Source organism: Carcharhinus amblyrhynchos, unplaced genomic scaffold (assembly GCF_965287045.1).
Source record: "Carcharhinus amblyrhynchos unplaced genomic scaffold, sCarAmb.v2.hapA chromosome_185, whole genome shotgun sequence".
Classification (NCBI taxonomy): domain Eukaryota; kingdom Metazoa; phylum Chordata; class Chondrichthyes; order Carcharhiniformes; family Carcharhinidae; genus Carcharhinus; species Carcharhinus amblyrhynchos.
In genome coordinates this window covers 248,937-271,780 of record NW_027649925.1, presented here as the reverse complement: position 1 = coordinate 271,780, position 22,844 = coordinate 248,937, and the positions used below count along the sequence as shown (strand labels likewise).

Below are 22,844 nucleotides of genomic sequence, written 5' to 3'. Positions count from 1 at the left end.
ATACTGGCACTGGAGGGGGTGCAGAGGAGATTCACTTGGTTGATTCCAGAGTTGAGAGGGTTGGTTTATGAAGAGACACTGAGTAGACTGAAATTCAGAAGAATGAGGGGAGATCTCGTAGGAACATATAAGACTATAAGGGGAATAGATAAGACAGAAGCAGGGAAGTTGTTTTCACTGGAGGGTGAAACTAGAACTAGGGGCATAGCCTCAAAATAAGGAGAAGCAGATTTAGGACTGAGTTGAGGAGGAACTTCTTCACACAAAGGGTTGTGAATCTGTGGAATTCTCTGCCCAGTGAAGCAGTTGAGGCTACCTCATTGAATGTTTTTAAGGCAAGGATAGATAAACTTTTGAACAGTAAAAGTATTAAGGGTTATGGTGAACAGGCTGGTAAGTGGAGCTGAGTCCACAAAAAGATCAGCCATGATCTTATTGAATGATACAGCAGGGTCAAGGGGCTAGATGGCCTACTCAAGGATCTGTTTTGGGGCACTGCTGTTTGTCATTTTTATAAATGACCTGGATGAGGGCATAGAAGGATGGGTTAGTAAAATTGCAGATGACACTAAAGTCGATGGAGTTGTGGACAGTGCGGAAGGATGTTGCAGGTTACAGAGGGACATAGATAAGCTGCAGAGCTGGGCTGCGAGGTGGCAGATGGAGTTTAGGAAGAATGTGGAAACATTGGAAAGGGTGCAGAGAAGATTTACCAGGATGTCACCTGTTATGATGGACAGGTTTTATGAGGAAAGGCTGAGGGACTTGAGACTGTTTTCATTAGAGAGAAGAAGGTTAAGGAGTGACTTAATAGAGGCATACAAGATGATAGGAGGATTAGACAGGGTGGACAGTGAGAGCCTTTTTCTTCAGACAGTGATGGCGAGCATGAGGGGACATAGATTTAAATTGAGGGGTGATAGATATAGGACAGATGTCAGAGGGAGGTTCTTTACTCAGAGAGTAGTAAGGGTGTAGAATGACCTGCCTGCAACAGTAGTGGACTCACCAACATTAAGGGTGTTCAAATGGTTATTGGATAAATATATCGATGATATTGGAAGAGTGTAGGTTAGATGGGCTTTAGATTGGTTTTCACAGGTCGGCGCAACATTGAGGGCCGAGGTGCCTGTACTGTGCTGTGATGTTCTATGTTCTATGAAGTATTGGGATTCTTGAGAAACATTAAGGTAGACAAGTCCCCATGAGCCTGATGGGATATACCCCAGAATACTGAGAGAGGCAAGGGAGGAAATTGCTGGGGTCTTGAGAGAAATCTTTGTGTCCTCACTGACTACAGGGGAGGGTCCCAGAGGATTGGAGAATAGCCAATGTTGTTCCTTTAAGGAGAATAGCAAGAATAATCAGATAATTACAGGCTGGTGAGCCTTACATCAGCGGTAGGGAAATAATGGGCGAGGATTCTTCGAGACAGTATTCCCACTTGGAAATAATGGAAGTACTAGTGAGAGGCAACATGGTTTTGTGAAGGGAAGGTCGTGCCTCACGAATTTGATCAAGAAAGTGATGAAGATGATTGATAAGGGTAGGCAATGGATGTTGTCTACATGGACTTCAGTAAGGCCTTTGACAAGGTCCCTCATGGCAGATTGGTGCAGAAGGTGAAGTTGCATGGGATCAGAGGTAAGTTGGCAACGTGGATACAAAACTAACTTGGTCAAAGAAGACAGAGGGTAGCAGTGGAAGGGTATGTTTCTGAATGGAGGGCTGTGACAAGTGGTGACCCTCAGAGGTCATGCTGGGACCTTTGCTGTTAGTAATATATATAAATGATTTGGAGGAAAATGTAACTGGTTTGATTTGTAAGTTTGCGGATGACTCATTTGTGGATTTGTGGATAGCGATGAGGACCATCAGGGGATATAGCAGGATATAGATCAGATGAAGTTTAATTCGGACAAATGTGAGGTAATGCATTTTGGAAGGTCTAATACAGATAGGAAATACACAGTAAATGGCAGAGCCCTTAAGAGTATTGCTAGGCAAAGGGATCTGGGTGTATAGGAACACAGGTCGCTGAATATGGCAATGCAGATGGAAAAGATAGTCAAGAAGGCATTCGGCATGCTTGCCTTCATCAGCCGGGGCACTGAATTTAAAAATTGGCAAGTCAAGCTGCAGCTTGATAGAATCTTAGTTAGATCGCACTTGGAATATAGTGTTCAATTCTGGTTGCCACACTGCCACGAGGCTTTGGAGAGGGTACAAAAAAGATTTACCAGGATGTTGCCTCGTGTGGAGGGCATTAGCTATGAGGAGAAGTTGGAGAAACTTGATTTATTCTCACTGGAACTGCCTGATAGAAGTCTACAGTGTTGTTTACCAGGCACAGGTTTAAGGTGCGAGGGGCAAGGTTTAAAGGAGATGTACCAGGCAGACTTTTTTTATACAGAGTAGTGGGTGCCTGGAACTTATTGCCGGGGGAGGGAGTGGAAGCAAATACAGTAGTGATTTTTAAAGGGTGTTTTAGTTCAGTCGGGCAGCATGGTTGGTGCAGGCTTGGAGGGCTGAAGGGCCAGTTCCTGTGCTGGAATTTTCTTTGTTCTTTATTCTAATGAGGGCATTAAAAATCATTTGAAGTTATTTGTTAAATCTGCCAGTAACTGATTATTAGCCCAAGGTTTTCCTGTATTAGAGAATTAACTGAAATGCTTGAAAAACTTATTTACAGCGTAATTAGACATGATACATTGTGAAATTATCCTTTGTTCGAAAAGGCAAATTATACCCATTTTTATACAAAACAGGGAGTTTTGTCTGAGGCTTCTGCCAAGGGAGGAAGGCAAGTGGGTAACAGGAAGGGGAAAGCTCAGGTGATAGAGAGCACCCCGGTGGATGTGCCCCTTCATAATAAGCACTCCTGTCTGAGTACTGCTGGGGGGGGACAGCTCACCTGGGGAAGGCAGCAGTGGCTGTGTCTCTGAAGCTGAGCCTGGCTCAGTAGCTCAAAAAGGTAAGGAAAAGAGGAGGAAGGCAGTGTTAACAGGGGACTCTACAGTGAGAGGGTCGGACAGGTGATTTTGCGGACGCAGATGGGAGTCTCGGATGATGGTTTGCCTCCCTGGTGCCAGGATCCGGGATGTCTCTCGTCGAGTCCCAGACATCCTGAAGTGGGAGGTAGAGGAGCCGGAGGTCTTTGGTACATATAGGTACCGCTGACATAGGTAGGAAGAGGGAAGGGCTCATGAAAAGAGAATATAGGGAGTTTGGTAGACAGCTGAGAAGGGGGAATGCAAAGGTAGTAATCTCGGGATTGCTGCCTGTGCCGTGGGAGAGTGAGAGCAGGAATGGAATGAGGTGCAAGATGAATGCGTGGCTGAGGGACTGAAGCAAGCGGCAGGGATTCAGGTTCCTGGATCATTGGGATCTCTTTAGGAGCAGGTGTGACCTGTACAAAAAAGACGGGAGGCACTTGGATCCCAGGGGATCCAATATCTTGGCATGAAGGTTGGCGAAGGCACCTCTGCCATTTCTACCGGTTCTGCACAAACTTTTCCCCCTTCACCTTTTATAGGTCCTATTCCTTCACATCTCATCCTTTTACCTTTCACATATTTGTAGAACGCCTTAGGGTTCTCCTTAATCTTACCCGCCAAGGCCTTCTCATGTCCCCTTCTGGCTCTCCTAATTTCCTTCTTAAGTTCCTTCCTACAAGCTGTATACTCCTCTAGATCCCTACCATCGCCTAGCTCCCTGAACCTACTGTACGCTTTTCTTTTCTTTTTGACTAGATTCGTTACAATTTTCATGCACCACGGTTCCTGTAATCTACCATAACCTCCTTGTCTCATTGGAACATTGTCGTGCAGAGCTCCAGACAAACATTCCTTCAAAATCTGTCACTTTACTTTGGTACATTTCCCCGAGAAAACCTCCTTCCAATTTACGTCTCTAATTTCCTGCCTGATGGCTTCATATTTCCCCTTACTCCAGATAAACACTTTCCTAGCCTGCCTGATCCTATCTCTTTCCAATGCTATCGTGAAGGAGATAGAATTACGATCGTTATCACCAAGATGCTCTCCCACTGAGAGATCCGACAGGTGACCAAGTTCATTTCCCAATATCAAATCAAGTAGGCTTATCCACATACTGTGTCAAGAAACTCTCCTGAACACACCTAACAAACTCCTCCCCATCTAAACCTCTTACCGTAGGGAGATTCCAATCAATATTTGGGAAATTAAAATCTCCCATCACGACAACTCTGTTATTATTACACCTTTCCAGGATCTGCTTCCCTATCTGCTCCTCAACATCCCTGTTACTATTGGGCAGCCTATAGAAAACACTCAGTAAAGTTATTGACCCCTTCCTGTTCCGAACTAGAAAGGTTGGGGGGAGGGAATTGAAATGAGGTGACTGAGACCGAGGAAGTTAGCTCGCAAATAGAGAAGGACTGTAGACAGTATGAGAGGGGGGATAGACCGGTGATGGAGAAGGGAAGCACTCAGACCAATGAACTCCTGTTTTAACGCCAGGAGTGTAGTGAATAAAGTGGATGAACCTAGGGCATGGATTGCTACTTGGGAATGTGATGTGGTGGCCATTACAGAGACTTGGATGTCTCAGGGACAGGACTGGGTACTTCAGGTGCCGGGTCAGCCAGACTGAGATGAAAGGTTGGTAGGAGAAACTGTAGCTGAACAATGGGCAAGTTTCAAAACAGAGGTTGTCCGACACAATCAGGGTGTATTCCTTTAAAAGGAAAAGGTCAAGCAATCAAATCCAGAGCTCCCTGAATGAAAAAGAAGATAGAAATTAAGATAAGGAAGAAAAACTGTGCTTATGCCAAGTTTCAGGTAGAAAACAGAATTAAGAGCAGAGTGGAATACAGGTGGTTCAGAGGGGAAGTTATTCTAGGTCAGATTAAAAGGAAAATACTGCAGATGGTGGAATCTGAAACAAAAACAGAAAATGCTGGAAAATTGCAGGAGGTCTGACAGCGTCTGTAGGGACAGAATAGAGCCAACATTTCGCGTCTAGATGACTCTTCGTCAGAGATTGTGGAGACCAGATTAGTTTGTCCAGACCCCAACTATTTGTGATTTTGGCATTAGTGCGAGCATAAAGTGTTCCGTCCCAGGATGATTCTATTGGCACACTTAGAATCCAGTTTTTATTAAAACAAACTTTATTTAAAGACACAGTTAAAATATTACAAAAAGAATTAGCATAACTTATCAATTGAAATATTTAAGCATGACAAAATGCAATTCTTAACAGCCAGCTATCTCTATTAGTTCCAATTTAAGCAATATCCTCATAGATATACATTACTCTTCAGAATCAGTTAGCAAGACACATAGGCTTACATGATTTGCCAATCCTCCAGTCTTTTAAACTCTCTGGACAGAGGTACAGAGATATAAATGTCTTCTGACTCTCAGATAGCAGCGAGAGAGAGAGAGAGAGAGACCAATCTTTACACAGAATTCCACAAAGTGAGAGAGAGAAAGAGAGAGGGAGAGAGATGGAGAAAAAGAGCTATTGCTCTGAGACTCAAACAGTAACTGCCTGTTTTTTTTCTCTCTGCCAGCTTAGCTCCACCCATTTGCATGATTTTCTTCTTGTCAATCAACATAATTAAACCCCAGGGAACAACCTTAAGAATAACAAAAATGCATTAGCTCAGATCAAAGCAAACTCTCCAATAATTAGGAACAATTATCCTTCTGCAATCTCAGCAAGTAGACTACCAGTTGTAGACAATTCGGTATCGTCTAAACAGAGTTGAATTATAAACACACCCTTCACCAAAACATGATACAAATACATTTCTTAAATGCACAGTATCGCCATAGCACAAAAGAGTAAAACTCTAGATGGATTATGTGTTATGCAATGGTGTTTGCATGCGTGGGGATTTTGTTTATAATTCAAACCGTGTTTCTATTGTGCTGAGAGATTTTAGGACGGGAAAAGTAAATATGACTTGGCAAAATAATGTGATGTTGCCTAGCAACCTGGGCCACTTGTTGAGAAAAGACAATTTTAATTCAGTTTTAACTGGGAGTCACAGTAGAAAGAGCTTTTCAGCTCGAGAGGAAACATCTCTCACCATTTTACTAGAAGCAATACATTGGAGTAAGGGGCAAGGAAGCTAGTACAAGAAACAGAAAGAACAGTGAGCTAAGGAAACTACAACATAGAAAATGAATGCAGGTGTCAGCCATTTGGCCCTTCGAGCCTGCACCACCATTCAATATGATCATGGCTGATCTTGCACTTTCAGTATCCCACTCCCACTTTCTCTCCAGACCCATTAATCCCTTTAGCCGCAAGGGCCACTTGCAGCTCCCTCTTGAATATATCTAACAAATTGGCCCCAACAGCTTTCTATGGTGGAGAATTCCACAGGTTCACAACTCTCGGAGTGAAGAAGTTCTTCCACATCTCAGTCCTGAATGCTTTACCCCTTATTCTTAAACTGTGACCCCTTGTTCTTGGACATCAGGAACATTCTTCCTGCAGCTAGCCTGTTCAGTCCCATCAGGATTTTATATGTCTCTATGAGATCCCCTCTCACTCTAAATTCCAGTGAGTACAAGCCCAGTCGATCCAGTCTCTCTTCATATGTCAGTCCTGCCATTCCAGGAATCAGTCTGGTGAAGCTTCACTGGACTCCCTCAACAGCAAGAATGTCCTTCCTCAGACTAGGAGACCAAACTACACATGATACTCAAAGTGTGGCCTCACCACGGCCCTGTGTAACTGCAGCAAGACATCTTTACTTCTATACTCAAATCCTCTTGCTATCACCGTATGGCCAAATTCCCTCCAACTTGATTTTCAAGTTTGCTGATGACACCACCATAGTGGATTGGATCCCAAACAATGACGAGACAGAGTACAGGAATGAGATAGAGAATCTGGCAAACTGGTGCGGTGACAATAATCTCTCGCATAATATCAACAAAACAAAGGAGACTGATATTGACTTCAGGAAGTGTAGATGAGAACATGCCCCTATCTACATCAACAGGGACAAAGTAGAAAGGGTCAAGAGCTTCAAGTTTCTAGGCGTCCAGATCAACAACAACCTGTCCTGGTCCCCCCATGCCAACACTATAGTTAAGAAAGCCCATCAATGCCTCTACTTTCTCAGAAGTCTTAAGGAAATTTGGCACATCAGCTATGACTCTCATGAGCTTTTACAGATGCATCATAGAAAGCATTCTTTCTGGATGTATCAGAGCTTGGTATGGGTTCCTGCCCTGCCCAAAACCACAAGGAACTACAAAAGGTTGTGAATGTAGTCCAATCCATCACACAACCCAGCCTCCCATCCATTGACTCTGTCTACACTTCCCGCTACCTCAGCAAAGCAGCCAGCATAATTAAGGACCCCAAGCACCCCGGACATTCCCTCTTTCACCTTCTTCCTTCGGGAAAAAGATACAAAAGTCTGAGTCACGTACAAACCAATGCAAGAATAGCTTCTTCTCTGCTGAATGGACTTTTGAATGGACCTACCCTGCATTAAGTTGATCTTTCTCTACACCCTAGCTATAACTGTAGCACTATATTCTGCAGTCTCTTGTTTCCTTCTCTATGAACGGTATATTTTGAATGTATAGTGCAAGAAACAATAGTTTTCACTGTATGTTAGTACATGTGACAATAATAAATCAAATCAAATCAAAATAAAGCATGCCATTCGCTTTCCTCACTGCCTGCTGTATCTGCATGCCAACATTCAGCTCCCACTATTCCACCATGCAGGTGTCATGGTGAAACAGGACTTCCCCTTTTCCTAAATTGCCACCATTTAGATAATAATCTTCCTTCCTGTTTTTGCCACCAAAGTGGATAACCTCACATTTATCCACATCATATTGCATTTGCCAAGTATTTCCCCACTCAATCAGTCTGTCCAAGTCATTCCGTGGCCGCTTAGCATCCTCCTCACAGCATACACTGCCACCTAGCTTAGTGTTTGGAGATACTGCATTCAATTCCTTCGTCCAAATCATTAATGTTTATTGTGAACAAGAGAAATGAAGAGAAGCTTCAAGTTTGTCTGATGTTAAAGGTGTGGAGATGCTGGTGTTGGACTGGAGTAAGCACAGTAAGAAGTCTCATAACACCATTGCAGAAGGTCAGGGGACATGGAGTTGGGGGTAGGGTGTTAGCGTGGATAGAGGACTGGTTGTCAAATAGGAGGCAGAGAGTGGGGGTCAATGGGTGCTATTCGGATTGGCGGTTGGTGACTAGTGGAGTGCCCCAGGGGTCGGTGCTGGGGCCTCAGCTATTTACCATTTATATAGATGATCTGGAGGAGGGAACCGAGTGTAGGGTGTCGAAATTTGCTGATGACACCAAGATTGGTGGAAAGGCAAATTGTGCGGAGGGTGTGGAGAGTCTGCAGAAGGATCTAGATACGCTGGGCAAATGGGCCAGGAACTGGCAAATGGAATTTAATGTTGGCAAGTGCGAGGTGGTCCACTTTGGTAGGAATAATGGTAGGAAGGACTATTACTTACGTGGAGAAAAACTGCAGCAGGCGACGGTGCAGAGGGACCTCGGGGTCCTTGTGCATGAGTCGCAAAAACCCAGCTTGCAGGTGCAGCAGGTGGTCAGGAAGGCGAATGGGATGCTGGCCTTCATAGCGAGGGGGATTGAATATAAAAGTAGGGAGGTCTTGCTGCGGCTGTATAGGGCATTGGTGAGGCCGCAGCTGGAGTACTGTGTGCAGTTTTGGGCGCCGTACTTATGCAAGGATATTTTGGCCTTGGAGGGAGTGCAGAGGAGGTTTACTAGGCTGATGCCGGAGTTGAGGGGGTTGAGCTATGAGGAGAGGCTGAATAAACTAGGCTTGTAGTCGTTAGAGTTTAGGAGAATGAGGGGAGATCTCATTGAGACGTATAAGATGATGAATGGGATGGATAGGATAGAGGTGGAGAGACTCTTCCCGCTCAGAAAGGACAGTAGGACTAGGGGGCACAGCCTCAAGATAAAGAGGGGGCGGTTCAGAACGGAGTTGAGGAAGAACTTCTTCACTCAAAGGGTGGTGAATCTCTGGAATTCTCTGCCTGTTGAAGTGGTGGAGGCTACCTCGCTAAATATTTTTAAGACGCGGGTTGATGGGTTTTCGATAAGAGAGGGGATTAAGGGTTATGGGGAGAGGGCGGGAATGTGGAACTGAGCCACGACAGATCAGCTATGATCTTATTGAATGGTGGGGCAGGCTCGAAGGGCTAGATGGCCTACTCCTGCTCCTATTTCTTATGTTATTATGTAAGTCCAACAGATTTACTTGGTAACACAAGCCACAAACCACCAAATAAAACTGCAGAACTTTAGCCTGGTGTTGTGAGACTTCTTACTGAAGTTAAAGTAACAGCAAACTCTGTCATCAGAACGTGTTACTGGTCACTCAAGCTAAAGACAGTGTTGAAAGTGCAGACCTGGGTGAAATTGGCTAGAGAAAAATCCAGAAGACACAGCCTTTGGGAACAATAGTATTTTGCTGGCAACTCAGTACTGATCTTTTGTGTAGAAGTTTGGGAGAGTTTTAAAACCTGGAGGTGATCTTTGCTAAAACAATGGAGAGGAGGACTTGTTTGAAAGGATACTTAAAAAACCTGGATGTGGATCTTTGATGAAATAAGATATAAATTTAAGTGGGTTTCATTTAGTGTTTGTGTGATGAAAACAGCTGAGGATAGGCATTGTTTGGAAGAAGATTTGAAAGCTCTTGTTTTTCAGAGTAAAGTTTGGAAACACTTGTGGCAATCATCTTGGGGAATTTCGGGAGAAATCTGCAAAAGATCGATTGAGTGTTATGTGCTATTTGGTTTCAGAGTCAGGTACTAGCCTTGAATTCTGTGTACATTTATGAAGATAAGTAAGAGTGAAAGAGTATTTCAGATTTTTTGTGTTGAATGTTTTTAATATTGTTAAAAGCTCAGTAGTAGTACTATGACGCTTCCTCCATGTTTTCTAAAACAAAATTACAATCTTTTGAGCCAGGGTTCCATTCTGGGATTTTCCCATCCAGTTATAACATTTACTGGAATCATAACAATAAGGGGGATCCAATTCTGTGTCAATATTAAGGTTGCAAGTTTCCAGCCAATAATGCGTGATCTCGCCTTGGTCTTGCCCTTAGCCTGCACTCTATTCACAATGCCTGACTAGGACTGCTCTTCTGACCACTGTCCCAAGCCTGGACTCCATTCCTGACCCAGACTCTACTTGCAGCTCCTGACTCTCTGCTCCTACCCATTTCCCAGAACTCTCCTCCGAAGAGCTGACCCTGGACCTGGACTGTATTTCTGACCCAGATCTGAATTTGCAAGCCATCATGTGCTCCTCCCCATCGGGATCCATTTCCAACATCTGACGTGGACTCCTGAACCTAGGCTGTACTGTCATTGCTAATACCCCAGCAGGGTCAAAGCAGCAAGCCTGACAGATATTAGGAGTGGGCTAGAATAGACAAGAACTGCACCTACCTGCATCCACGGTACACAATACAGAAGCAATCAGCAAACATAAGTAGCACTTCATTTCAATGAATAGACAAGCAATAGTGAGCCGTGTTTGGTATTTCTGAGCTATGGGTGCAAACAGATGAAATGTGAATTAACCAAGCTGTGTCACTTGAAGATTCCAACTGAAGTATATGGAAAAATACATAAATGTGTAAGAAACATCAGAAATAGAAACTGGATTTAGTACCTTTGTACTTTTCCATGCTAAAGAAGATGATGAAGGAAGTTGCAGCAAAAGACATTATTGTACTGACCACAGAAACGGCAGAGGCAACAAGAATGCGCTTATGGAGATACTGGACTCCTGAAACAAAGATCTTCAGTAAATTTACTTTGTTACAGTTTGTTAGGAACCAATAACTTCAGTTGTGACTTGGATTAAATTTGAAATCCAAGGTATTTTCTAAAAGAATAAAGACACAAGATTCCACAATTTTAAACAAACAGAAAAAAATTACTTTCCAAGAGTCAACAGAGCAAACAGTCAACACTTCATCTCATGGCTTAACATCCCAAATTAAATAGGAGGTAAACATGAATTAACAGGGAAACTTTCTGAGGCAGAATCTAATGTACAAAAGCAAAATACTGAAAAAGTGCTAAGGTTTTATAATCCAAAATAAGAACAGGAAATGCTGGAAAAACTCAGCAAATCTGGCAGTGTCTGTGGAGAGAGAAACACAGTTAATGTCTTGAGTTCACATAACCCTTCTTCAGAACTGGTCAGAAGCTGTCAGATCTGCCAGATTCATCCAGCATTTTAGAACATAGAACATAGAACACTACAGCACAAACAGGCCCTTCGGCCCACGAGTTGCGCCGATCACATCAACACCTACCAACCTACAGACCTATCTATAACCCTCAATCTCATTAAACCCCATATACTCATCCAGAAGTCTTTTAAAAGACCCCAGCGAGTTCGCCTCCACCACCACTGACGGCAGCCGATTCCATTTACTCACCACCCTCTGAGTGAAAAACTTACCCCTAACATCACTTCTGAACTTCCCTCCTTGCACCTTAAATCTGTGTCCTCTTGTAGCAACCATTTCAACCCGGGGAAATAGCCTCTGAGAGTCCACCCTATCTATTCCTCTCAACATTTTGTAAACTTCTATCAGGTCGCCTCTCAACCTTCGTCTCTCCAGGGAAAAGAGTCCCAGCTCCCTCAACCTAACTTCATAAGGCATGCCTCCCAGTCCAGGCAACATCCTTGTAAATCTCCTCTGTACCCTCTCAATAGCTTCTACATCTTTCCTATAGTGAGGCGACCAGAACTGCGCACAATACTCTAAATGAGGCCTGACAAGGGTCTTATAAAGTTGCAGCATTACCTCCCGACTCCTAAACTCAATCCCTCGATTAATGAAGGCCAGTACACCATACGCCTTCTTGACCACCTCCTCCACCTGCGAGGCCGATTTAAGAGTCCTGTGGACCCGGACCCCTAGATCCTTCTGCTCTTCAACACTACTCAGACTTCTGCCCTTGATAGTGTACTCGTTCATCCCATTGGTTCTGCCAAAATGGACGACTACACATTTATCTGCGTTGAAGTCCATCTGCCACTTCTCCGCCCAGTCCTGCATCCTATCTATGTCCTGCTGCAACTTTTGCCATCCTTCCAGACCATCCACAACACCACCGACCTTATTTTCTACTACCTTGGTCTATTCTGTATGTTAAATATTACAATATCCAGTCAACCCAACAACCACTCCCACTGGTGCTAATTTACAGCAGCTAAACACATTTACAATTGCAATTCCAATAATAGGTAGAAAACAAAGCTATTATATACACACAGATCACAAACTAATGCTAATCCCTGCCATTGGAAAAACTCAGCAGATTGCATGCAAGTCCTCGAAGACCAGAAATGTAGAAAGATACTGGCATGATCTCTACTGGGGAAATGAGATTAGGAAGAGAGTTTTAAAATTTTATGTTTTGATAAAATGAATAGGAGCCATTCATTTAAAATTGTGAAATGGCACAAGGTGGAGGCAAGGGAAGGGGGTGAGGAAAAATATCCTTGTTGGAACAGGGAATTCATTGTTACAGGAAGTGGTGAAAACAATTGCACCGCAAAGGAAATGTTAAATAAAAACATGAAACACATGGAGCTATCAAGCTATTGGAGACATCTTTGGAGACACGCTTTGTAACTTCTTTAGCAAAGAACCAATAAAGACATTTCTTTTATTCATTCCTGGGACACGGGTGTCACTGGGGCTGGCAGCATTTATTGCCCATTCCGAGTTGCCCAAGGGCAGTTGAGAGTCAACCACACTGCTGCGGCTCTGGAGTCAGATGTAGGCCAGACCAGGTAAGGATGGCAGATTACCCTCCCTAAAGGACATTAGTGAACCAGATGGGTTTTTTCAACAATTGACAATGGTTTCATGGTCATCAGTTGATTCATATTCCAGATTTATCCTTATCAAATTCAAATTCCACAACCTGTCGTGGCAGGATTCAAATCCAGGTCCCCAGAACGTTTGCTGAGTTTCTGGATTAATAGTCTAGCGATAATACCACTAGGCCATCGCTTCCCTATGATGAACCAAATGGTACTATAAACATCGACAGTTCTGTGGACCTATCAGCCTGTTGGGCTAGTCTGCATTGACTCTGTACAGGAATGCAGGAGGGAGATTTTAAATTCCTGGGAGAATTACACCCAGTTATGAGAAAGATTTGACCTTTACAGTCCAGACACATTACACCTGATCAAAACCAGGGCTAATATCCTCTCAAGGCCCTTTGGGAAAAGTTTATAATTATTGTGTGGCTGTGTTAGAGTAGTTTCAATAAATTATTGAAGATTTCTGGCTGTAAAACATTCTGGGTGAGATTCTCTGGTTTCCCTATGGAATGTTTCTCGCCAGTGGGAGGTGGTGCGCTGTTGGCCAGCACTGGATCTTCTGGTCCTGTCACTGTCAATGGGATTTCCAACTGACTCCACCCTACACTGCCAGGATCCCTCTGGTGTGAATGGCCAGAGAGTTCCAGCCTCCAACTTTATTGTGGCATATTTATAATTCTGAGAACAGCCTCTTACACTGGTTTCTTGACGTTGCTTACTCTCCAAGAGTTTCAGATCAGGTTAGTCCATGTCATTTCCTCACACAACATCACATACTGTTATACAGAAGCTTTGTTGAGGATCTGTCACACTCCGTTATATGACAATGTAAACAAACTTGACAATGGGATGGGAACCAGGATTCAGCATTATAGCAGAAAAAAGATGCACAAGGATTGGGGAACATACAAAACATTAGAAATGGTAAGGTATTCAGTGAGACATTACAACTCCTATTTATCAACTACAGCTCAACACCGTTATTCCTACAAAATTCATCTCCAAACTCCATGGCCTGGACCTCGACAACTCCCTCCGTAACTGCATCCTGAACTTCCTAACTCACAGACCACAATCAGTAAGGATAGGCAACAACACCTCCTCCATGATCATCCTCAACACCCGTGCCCCACAAGGCTGTGTTCTCAGCCCCTTATTATACTCCTTATACATCTATGACTGTGCGGCCAAACTCCCCTCCAACTTGATCTTCACGTTTGCTAATTACACCATCATTGTGGGTCAGATCTCAAAAAATGACAAGACAGAGTACAGGAAAGAGGTAGAGAATGAAGGAATGAATGACAGCAACAAAGTGTAAATCGTGGAGAGCTTTAAGTTCTTAGGTGTCCAGATCACCTACAACCAGTCCTGCCCCATGCTGACACTATAGTTAAGAAAGCCCACCAACATCTCTACTTTCTCAGAAGACTAAGGAAATTCAGCATGTCAACTATGAATCTCACCAACTTTTACAGATGCACCATATGAAGTATTCTTTCCGGTTATATCACAGCGTGGTATGGGCTCCTGCTCTGCCCAAGACTGCAAGAAACTACAAAGGGTCATGAATGAAGCCCAATCCATCACGCAAACCAGCCCCCTATCCATTGACTTTGTCTACACTTCCCACTGCCTCAGGAAAAGTAGCCAGTGTAATTGAGGACCACACGCACCCAGGACTTTCTCTCTTCCATCTTTTTCCGTCGGGAAAAAGATGCAAAAGTCTAAGGTCACATACCAACTAAATCAAGAACAGCTTCTTCCCTGCTGCTGTCAGACTTTTGAATGGACCAACCTCATATTAAGTTGACCTTTCTCTACACCCTAGCTATGACTGTAACACTACATTCTGCCCTCTCTCCTTTTTGTCTCCATGAATGGTATGTTTTATCTGTATTGTGTAAGAAACAGTACTTCTCACTGTATGTTAATACATGTGTACGAGGTTTATAAGATTTTGAGAGGTATAGATCGGGTGGGTTAGAACATAGGACATTACAACGCAGTACAGGCTCTTTGGCCCTCGATGTTGCACTGACCAATGGAACGAATCTAATGACCCTCTAACCTAAACTATTCCAATATTATCCATATGTCTGTCCAATGACCATTTGAATGCCCTGAAAGTTGGCGAGTCCACTACTGTTGCCGGCAGGGCATTCTACGCCCTTACTACCTTCTGAGTAAAGAACCTACCTCTGACACCCATCCTATATTTATCACCCCTCCATTTAAAGCTATGTCCCCTCATGTTAGCCATCACCATCCGAGGAAAAAGGCTCTCACTGTCCACCCTATCTAACCCTCTGATCATCTTGTATGCCTCAATTAAGTCTCCTCTTAACCTTCTTCTAACAAAAATAACCTCAAGTCCCTCAGCCTTTCCTCATTAGACCTTCCCACCATACCAGGCAACATCCTGGTAAATCTCCTCTGCACCCTTTCCAATGCTTCCACATCTTTCCTATAATGCGGCGAATTGGCCTGATCAGGCATCTTCGGACACACCGCAACCAGCCTCAAAATGACTAATGTTGTCGAGGTCCTCATTGATGACGATGGACGAACAACAACATATAATGCGGCGACCAGAACTGTACGCAATACTCCAAGTGCGGCCGCACCAGAGTTTTGTACAGCTGCAACATGATCTCATGGTTCCGAAACTCAATCCCTCTACCAATAAAAGCTAACACACTGTACGCCTTCTTTACAACCATAGGTAGACAGCTGAGAAGGAGGAACGCAAAGGTAGTAATCTCAGGATTGCTGCCTGTGCCGCGGGAAAGTGAGAGCAGGAATGGAATGAAATGGAAGATGAATGTGTGGCTGAGGGACTGGAGCAAGGGGCAGGGATTCAGGTTCTGGATCATTGGGACCTCTTTAGGGGCAGGTGTGACCTGTACAAAAAAGAAGGGTGGCACTTGAATCCCAGGGGGACCAATATCTCGGCGGGAAGGTTGGCTAAGGCTACTGGGGAGACTTTAAACTAGAAAGGTTGGGGGGAGGGAATCGAGATGAGGTGACTGGGAGCAAGGAGGTTAGCTCACAAATAGAGAAGGATTGTAGACAGTGTAAGAGGGAGGATAGACTGGTGATGGAGAAGGGAAGCACTCAGACCAAAGGTCTGAGATGTGTCTATTTTAATGCCAGGAGTGTGGTGAATAAAGTGGATAAACTTAGAGCGCGATTGCTGCTTGGAAATGTGATGTGGTGGCCATTACAGAGACTTGGATGACTCAGGGACAGGACTGGGTACTTCAGGTGCTGGGTTTCAGATATTTCAGGAAGGACGGGGGGGAGGCAAAAGCAGGGGGAGGCGGGGAGTGGCACTGTTGATCACGGATAGTGTCATGGCTGTAGAGAAGATGGATGCCATGGAAGGATTGTCTATGGAGTCTCAGTGGGTGTAAGTTCAGAACAGCAAAGGGTCGATAACTTTGCTGGGTGTTTTCTATAGGCTGCCCAACAGTAACAGGGATGTTGAGGTGCAGATAGGGAAACAGATCCTGGAGAGATGTAGTAATAACAGAGTTGTTGTGATGGGAGACTTTAATTTCCCAAACATCGATTGGCATATCCCTAGGGTAAGGGGTTTGGATGGGGAAGAGTTTGTTAGGTGTGTTCAGGATAGTTTCCTGACACAGTATGTGGATAAGCCTACCGAGAGGAGAGGCTACACTTGACCTGGTGCTGGCTAATGAACCAGGACAGGTGTCGGATCTCTCAATGGGAGAGCATCTTGGGGATAGCAATCATAATTCTATCTCCTTCACGATAACATTGGAAAGAGATAGGATCAGGCAGGCTAGGAAAGTGTTTATCTGGAGTAAGGGGAAATATGAAGCCATCAGGCAGGAAATTAGATAAGTAAATTGGAAGGAGGTATTCTTGGGGAAAAGTACAAAAGAAAGGTGGTGGATTTTCAAGGAATGTTTGTCTGGAGCTCTGCACGACAACTTTCCGATGAGACAAGGAGGTTTTGGTAGGTTATGGGAACCGTGGTGTAATGAACCTAGTCAGAATGAAAAGAAAGGCATACAGAAGGTTCAGAGAGCTAGGCAATGGTAGGGATCTAGAGGAGTATACGGGTTGTAGGACGGAGCTTAAAAAGGAAATTAGGAGAGCCAGAAGGGGTCATGAGAAGGCCTTGGCGGGTAAGATTAAGGAGAATCCCAAGGCATTCTACAAACATGTGAAAAGTAAAAGGATGAGATGTGAAAGGATAGGACCTATAAAAGGTGAAAGGGGAAAAGTCTGTGCGGAACCGGAAGAAATGGCAGAGGTGCTTAATGAAAACTTTACCTCGGTATTCACAGTGGAAAATGATCTAGGTGGTTGCACTGCAGGTTAGCAGCGGACTGAAAAGATTGAGTATGTGGACGTTAAGAAAGAGGATGTGTTGGAAATTTTGAATAGCATCAAGATAGATAAGTCGCCGGGACTGAATGGGATGTACCCCAGGTTACTGTGGGAGGTGAGGGAAGAGATTGCACCGCCTCTGGCGATGATCTTTGCATCGTCGATGGAGACAGGAGAGGTTCCGGATGATTGGAGGATTGCGGATGTGGTTCCTATATTCAAGAAAGGAAATAGAGATAGCCCAGGAAATTACTGACCGGTGAGTCTGACCTCAGTGGTTGGTAAGTTGATGGAGAGGATCCTGAGGGACAGGATTTATTAACATTTAGAGAAGTTTAGTATGCTCAGAAGTAGTCAGCACGGCTTTGTCAAGGGCAGGTCTTGAGTTCTTTGAAAATGTGACTGAACACATTGACAAAGGAAGAGCGGTGGATGTGGTTTACATGGACTTCAGCAAAGTGTTCAACAAGGTCCCCCATGCAAGACTTCTCGAGAAAGTGAGAGGGCATGGGATCCAAGGGGCTTTGGCTTTGTGGATCCAGAACTGGCTTGCCTGCAGAAGGCAGAGAGTGGTTGTGGATGGGTCTTTTTCTGCATGGAGGTCGGTCACCAATGGAGTGCCCCAGGGATCTGTTCTAGGACCCTTGTTGTTTGTCATTTTCATAAATGACTGGGATGAGAAAGTGGAGGGATGGGTAAGTAAGTTCGCTGATGACACGAAGGTCGGTGGTGTTGTGGATGGTCTGGAAGGATGTCAAAAGTTGCAGCAGGACATAAATAGGATGCAGGACTGGGCGGAGAAGTGGCAGATGGACTTCAATGCGGATCAATGTGTAGTCGTCCATTTTGGCAGAACCAACGGGATGAACGAGTACACTATCAAGGGCAGGAGTCTTAGTAGTGTTGAAGAGCAGAAGGATCTTGGGGTCAGGGTCCACAGGACTCTTAAATCGGCCTTGCAGGTGGAGGATGTGGTCAAGAAGGCGTATGGTGTACTGGCCTTCATTAATCGAGGGATTGAGTTTAGGAGTCGGGAGGTAATGCTGCAACTTTATAAGACCCTTGTCAGGCCTCATTTGGAGTACTGTGCGCAGTTCTGGTCGCCTCACTATAGGAAAGACGTAGAAGCTATTGAAAGGGTGCAGAGGAGATTTACAAGGATGTTGCCTGGACTGGGAGGCATGCCTTATGAAGTTAGGTTGAGGGAGCTGGGACTCTTTTCCCTGGAGAGACGAAGGTTGAGAGGCGACCTGATAGAAGTTTATAAAATGTTGAGAGGAATAGATAGGGTGGATTCTCAGAGGCTATTTCCCCGGGTTGAAATGGTCGCTACGAGAGGACACAGATTTAAGGTGCGGGGAGGAATGTACAGAAGTGATGTTAGGGGTAAGTTTTTCACTCAGAGGGTGGTGAGTGAATGGAATCGGCTGCCGTCAGTGGTGGTGGAGGCAAACTCACTGGGGTCTTTTAAAAGACTTCTGGATGAGTATATGGGGTTTAATGGGATTGGGGGTTATAGATAGGTCTATAGATTGGTAGGTGTTGATGTGATCGGCGCAACTCGTGGGCCGAAGGGCCTGTTTGTGCTGTAGTGTTCTATGTTCTATAAGATGTTGAGAGGTATAGATCGGGTGGATTCTCAGAGGCTATTTCCCATGGCTGAAATGGTCGCTACGAGAGGACACAGGTTTAAGGTGCTGGGGCGTAGGTACAGAAGAGGTGTCAGGGATAAGTTTTTCACTCAGAGGGTGGTGGATGAGTGGAATCGGCTGCCGGTGGTGGTGGTGGAGGCGAACTCGTTGGGGTCTTTTAAGAGACTTCTGGATGAGTGCATGGGATTTAATGGGATTGAGTGTTATAGATTGGCCTAGTAGGTAGGGATATGATCAGTGCAACTTGTGGGCTGAAGGGCCTGTTTGTGCTGTAGTTTTTCTATGTTCTATGTTCTAACCTGGATGCCAACTTTCAGGGATCTATGCACATGGACACTGAGATCTCCCTGCTCATCCACACTACCAAGAATCTTTCCATTAGCCCAATACTCTGTAATCCTGTTACTCCTTCCAAAAAGAGGTCAGAGGCTTCCAAAAAGCTTCTCAGAGGCTTTTTCCCAGGGTTGAAATGGTTGCTACGAGAGGACACAGGTTTAAGGTGCTGGGGAGTAGGTACAGAGGAGATGTCAGGGAAAAGTTTTTCACTCAGAGGGTGGTGGGTGAGTGGAATCGGCTGCCATTAGTGGTGGTGGAGGCAAACTCAATAGGGTCTTTTAAGAGACTTCTGGATGAGTACATGGGACTTAATAGGATTGAGGGTTATAGGTAGGCCTAGTAGGTAGGGATGTGATCGGCACAACTTGTGGGCTGAAGGGCCTGTTTGTGCTGTAGTTTTTCTATGTTCTATGTGACAATAGTAAATCAAATCAACAAAGGCCTGAATAAATTTTAAATATAAGTATATAAATGCAAAACAACTGCTTCTTAGGGTGGGATTTTCTAGACCCACCTTGACTGGGATTTTCTGGTTCCGCCAGACTTCACTGCATCAGTATCCCCCGTGGGTGGAACTGGAAAATCCAGATTTAGTTTGCTATTTGTAGGATTTGGGTATCACTGGCTCAGGTGGTGATGAATCACCTTCATCAACTGCTGCTGTCCAGTTCTGCAATACAGTCACTATTAGAATCCCTACAGTGCAGAAGATGGCCATTCGACCTGTCAAGTCTGTACTGACTCCCCAACAGAGCATTTTACCCAAGTCCATCCCCTTCCCTATCCCCTAACCCCACACAACATCTTGAGACATTAGGGGAAATTTAGCATGGCTAATCCATGCCATGGATTAGCCATGGAGAGAGGTGACCTGAGAGGAACGTTGAGAGGAATAGATAGGGTGGATTCTCGGAGGCTATTTCCCAGGGCTGAAATGGTCGCTACGAGAGGACACAGGTTTAAGGTGCTGGGGAGCAAGTACAGAGGCGATGTTAGGGGAAAGTTTTTCATTCAGAGGGTGGTGAGTGAGTGGAATTGGCTGCCATCGGTGGTGGTAGAGGCGAACTCACTGGGGTCTTTTAAAAGACTTCTGGATGAGTATTTGGGATCTAATGGGATTGGAAGTTACAGATAGTTCTATGGCTTGGTAGGTATAGATGTGATCGGTGCAACTTGTGGGCCGAAGGGCCTGTTTGTGCTGTAGTGTTCTATGTAATCCACCTAACCTACATGTCTTTCAGATTGTGGGAGGGAACTGGAACACCCAGAGGAAACCCATGCAGACACAGGGAGAACGTTCAAACTCCACACAGACAGTGACTCAAGCCAGGAATCAAACTAGGATCCCTTGTGCTGTGAGGCAGCAGAGCTAATCACTGTATCACAATACACTCACAGTGCCATTATGGAAAGAGTTCCTTCCTGGACTTTGATACAGTGACAATATGGAGTTACTTGCTAACCCCCAGAAGATCTATGGGGAAAGACTGATTGATCTCCCTCTGGGACTTATTGAGTTATGTGTTCCGCTGGTAACAGGCAGTGGTGTGCTCAACTGGAATGCATTAACTGAGCCTTTTATAAGGCAGGCCCAGGACTGGGCCTGCTGAACAATCCAAGGTAGGGACTAGTGTGTACTATGATTGTAGCTTTATGTTCTGTAATCAATCATGTTTCTCCCCAGTCAGTCTTCCTGAGTTACTACAAGGTATAAAAAGGCTAGTGAGCTGCAGGTGCTGAGAACCTCCTGGTAATATTTGTCATGGTGATAGCAAAACCTGGCTGAACAAAGGACAAGACAGAGTACTAAATACTCTTGGTTAGAGTCATAGAGGTTTACAGCATGGAAACAGACCCTTTGGCCCAACTTGTCCATGCCACCCTTTTTTTAAAAACCCCTAAGCTAGTCCCAATTGGCTGCTTTTGGCCCATATCCCTCTATACCCATCTTGCCCATGTAAATATCTAAATGCTTTCTGAAAGACAAAATTGTACCTGCCTTTACTACTACCTTTGGCAGCTTGTTCCAGGCACTCGCCACCCGCTGTGTGAAAAAAAATTACACAGGTGCCTTCACGAAAAATACAAGGTGCCTTCATGAAAAATGGAAGAATAGTGGTATTGGCTAAGGTTATTGACACAGCATTGCAGAAGAGAGAGAGGGAACATTCAACAAGTCTCAAGGACTAAGAGTTCAGAAACAATCGAGGTATTGTTATTTTCTTTTGTATATTTTCTGAGCTAACTAATGGGGAAGGTTAGCACTGACTCTCCAAACGAGCATTTTAACTGAATGGTATTCTTCTGCCTTTCATACAAGGGAGGCAGTGGTTTGTGGTAATGTCACTGCATCAGTTACCCAGAGGCACAGATTGATGCTCCGAAGACACAAGTTCACAGCCCATAAATGCAGTTAATTAAAACTAAATCTGGAACTGAGGACATGACATTCAGGTTGTGAATGAGAAGGGAAAAAAGGCATTTAACAGGTACAAGGGGGGCAAATTAGTAGAGGAATTAGTGAGATACAGGAAATATAGGGTGAAACTTAAGAAAGCAATTAGGAAAATAAAGAGCACAGTGTGCACACGGTAGCACAGTGTTTAGCAATGCTGCTTCACAGGTCCAGGGTCCTGGGTTTGAATCCCGGCTCAGGTCACTGTCTGTGTGGAGTTTGCACATTCTCTTCATGTCTGCGTGGGTTTCCTCCGGGTGCTCCGGTTTCCTCCCACAGTTCAAAGATGTGCAGGTTAGGTTGATTGGCCATGATAAGAAATTGCCCCTTAGTGTGCAGGGATGCGTAGGTTAGAGGGATTAGTGGGCATAATATGTAGGGATAGGGGGGTAGGGCCTGGGTGGGATTGTGGTTGGTGCAGACTCGATGGGCCAAAGGGCTTCTTTCTGCACTGTAGGGTTCTATGATTTAAGTATTATGTAATTAAACTGTAAAGTTTAAACTGTATTCCTAGTGATTTGTAAACCTTGGCCAATGACGATCTAAATGCTCAGAATGAGGGGAAATAAATAGTCATAGTCAGACCCAGTGATTTTAAGACAATGGAGTATAAAGAGACAGCAGTTCTCCTTATCAGCTTGAATCAGGCAGCTGCAAGTTAGCCAGGGCTTTGGAATATATGACAACGTGTTAGTTCATGGTTAATGAGGTCGGTAGTTTCTCATGCTGATAATGGGAGTGGACATTGACAAGGGAATTGAGTCCTCTTTTCATTTAAAACTTACAGCTGATAACAATATCCTTGAATCTACCAGATTTACGTAGTTAGGTTTCTTAGTGACGAGGGAAGAACTTTCAAGTGCAATGGACTAGTGAGCTCCTAAACCTGCTGATAGGTAGAGCATTATTAGCTAAGGCAATAAGGCATAATATTGTAATTAGACCCCCGTGTTTGGGTGACAAGCTGGGCGGGTAATTGAAGTGTTCAGAAGTGTGTATCGATCTCACACTTGTCCTGTTATGTCAGAAAGGGTGGCCGATGTTGGCAGATTATTTTTTCTCCTGATGCATGCATTAGCAATAAACTTCTTTTCACTCTTTAACGACACGCTGTTTTTCGTGCTCTCTGTATTGGTTGAGTTCAG

General features: G+C 44.4%; 1 protein-coding gene across 1 annotated transcript in view; it reads right to left on the bottom strand.

The window, feature by feature from the left end:
• LOC145338807 (uncharacterized) overlaps window positions 1–22,844 on the bottom strand; it is a 94,178-nt gene that overhangs the window by 51,820 nt on the left and 19,514 nt on the right. Inside the window, exons 3-4 of the mRNA XM_080183209.1 lie at window positions 10,708–10,824; window positions 10,482–10,583 (exon numbers count right to left, since the gene is read on the bottom strand). Of these exons, the coding sequence (XP_080039335.1) occupies window positions 10,482–10,583; window positions 10,708–10,824 (219 nt within the window). The remainder of the gene's footprint in view (window positions 1–10,481; window positions 10,584–10,707; window positions 10,825–22,844) is intronic.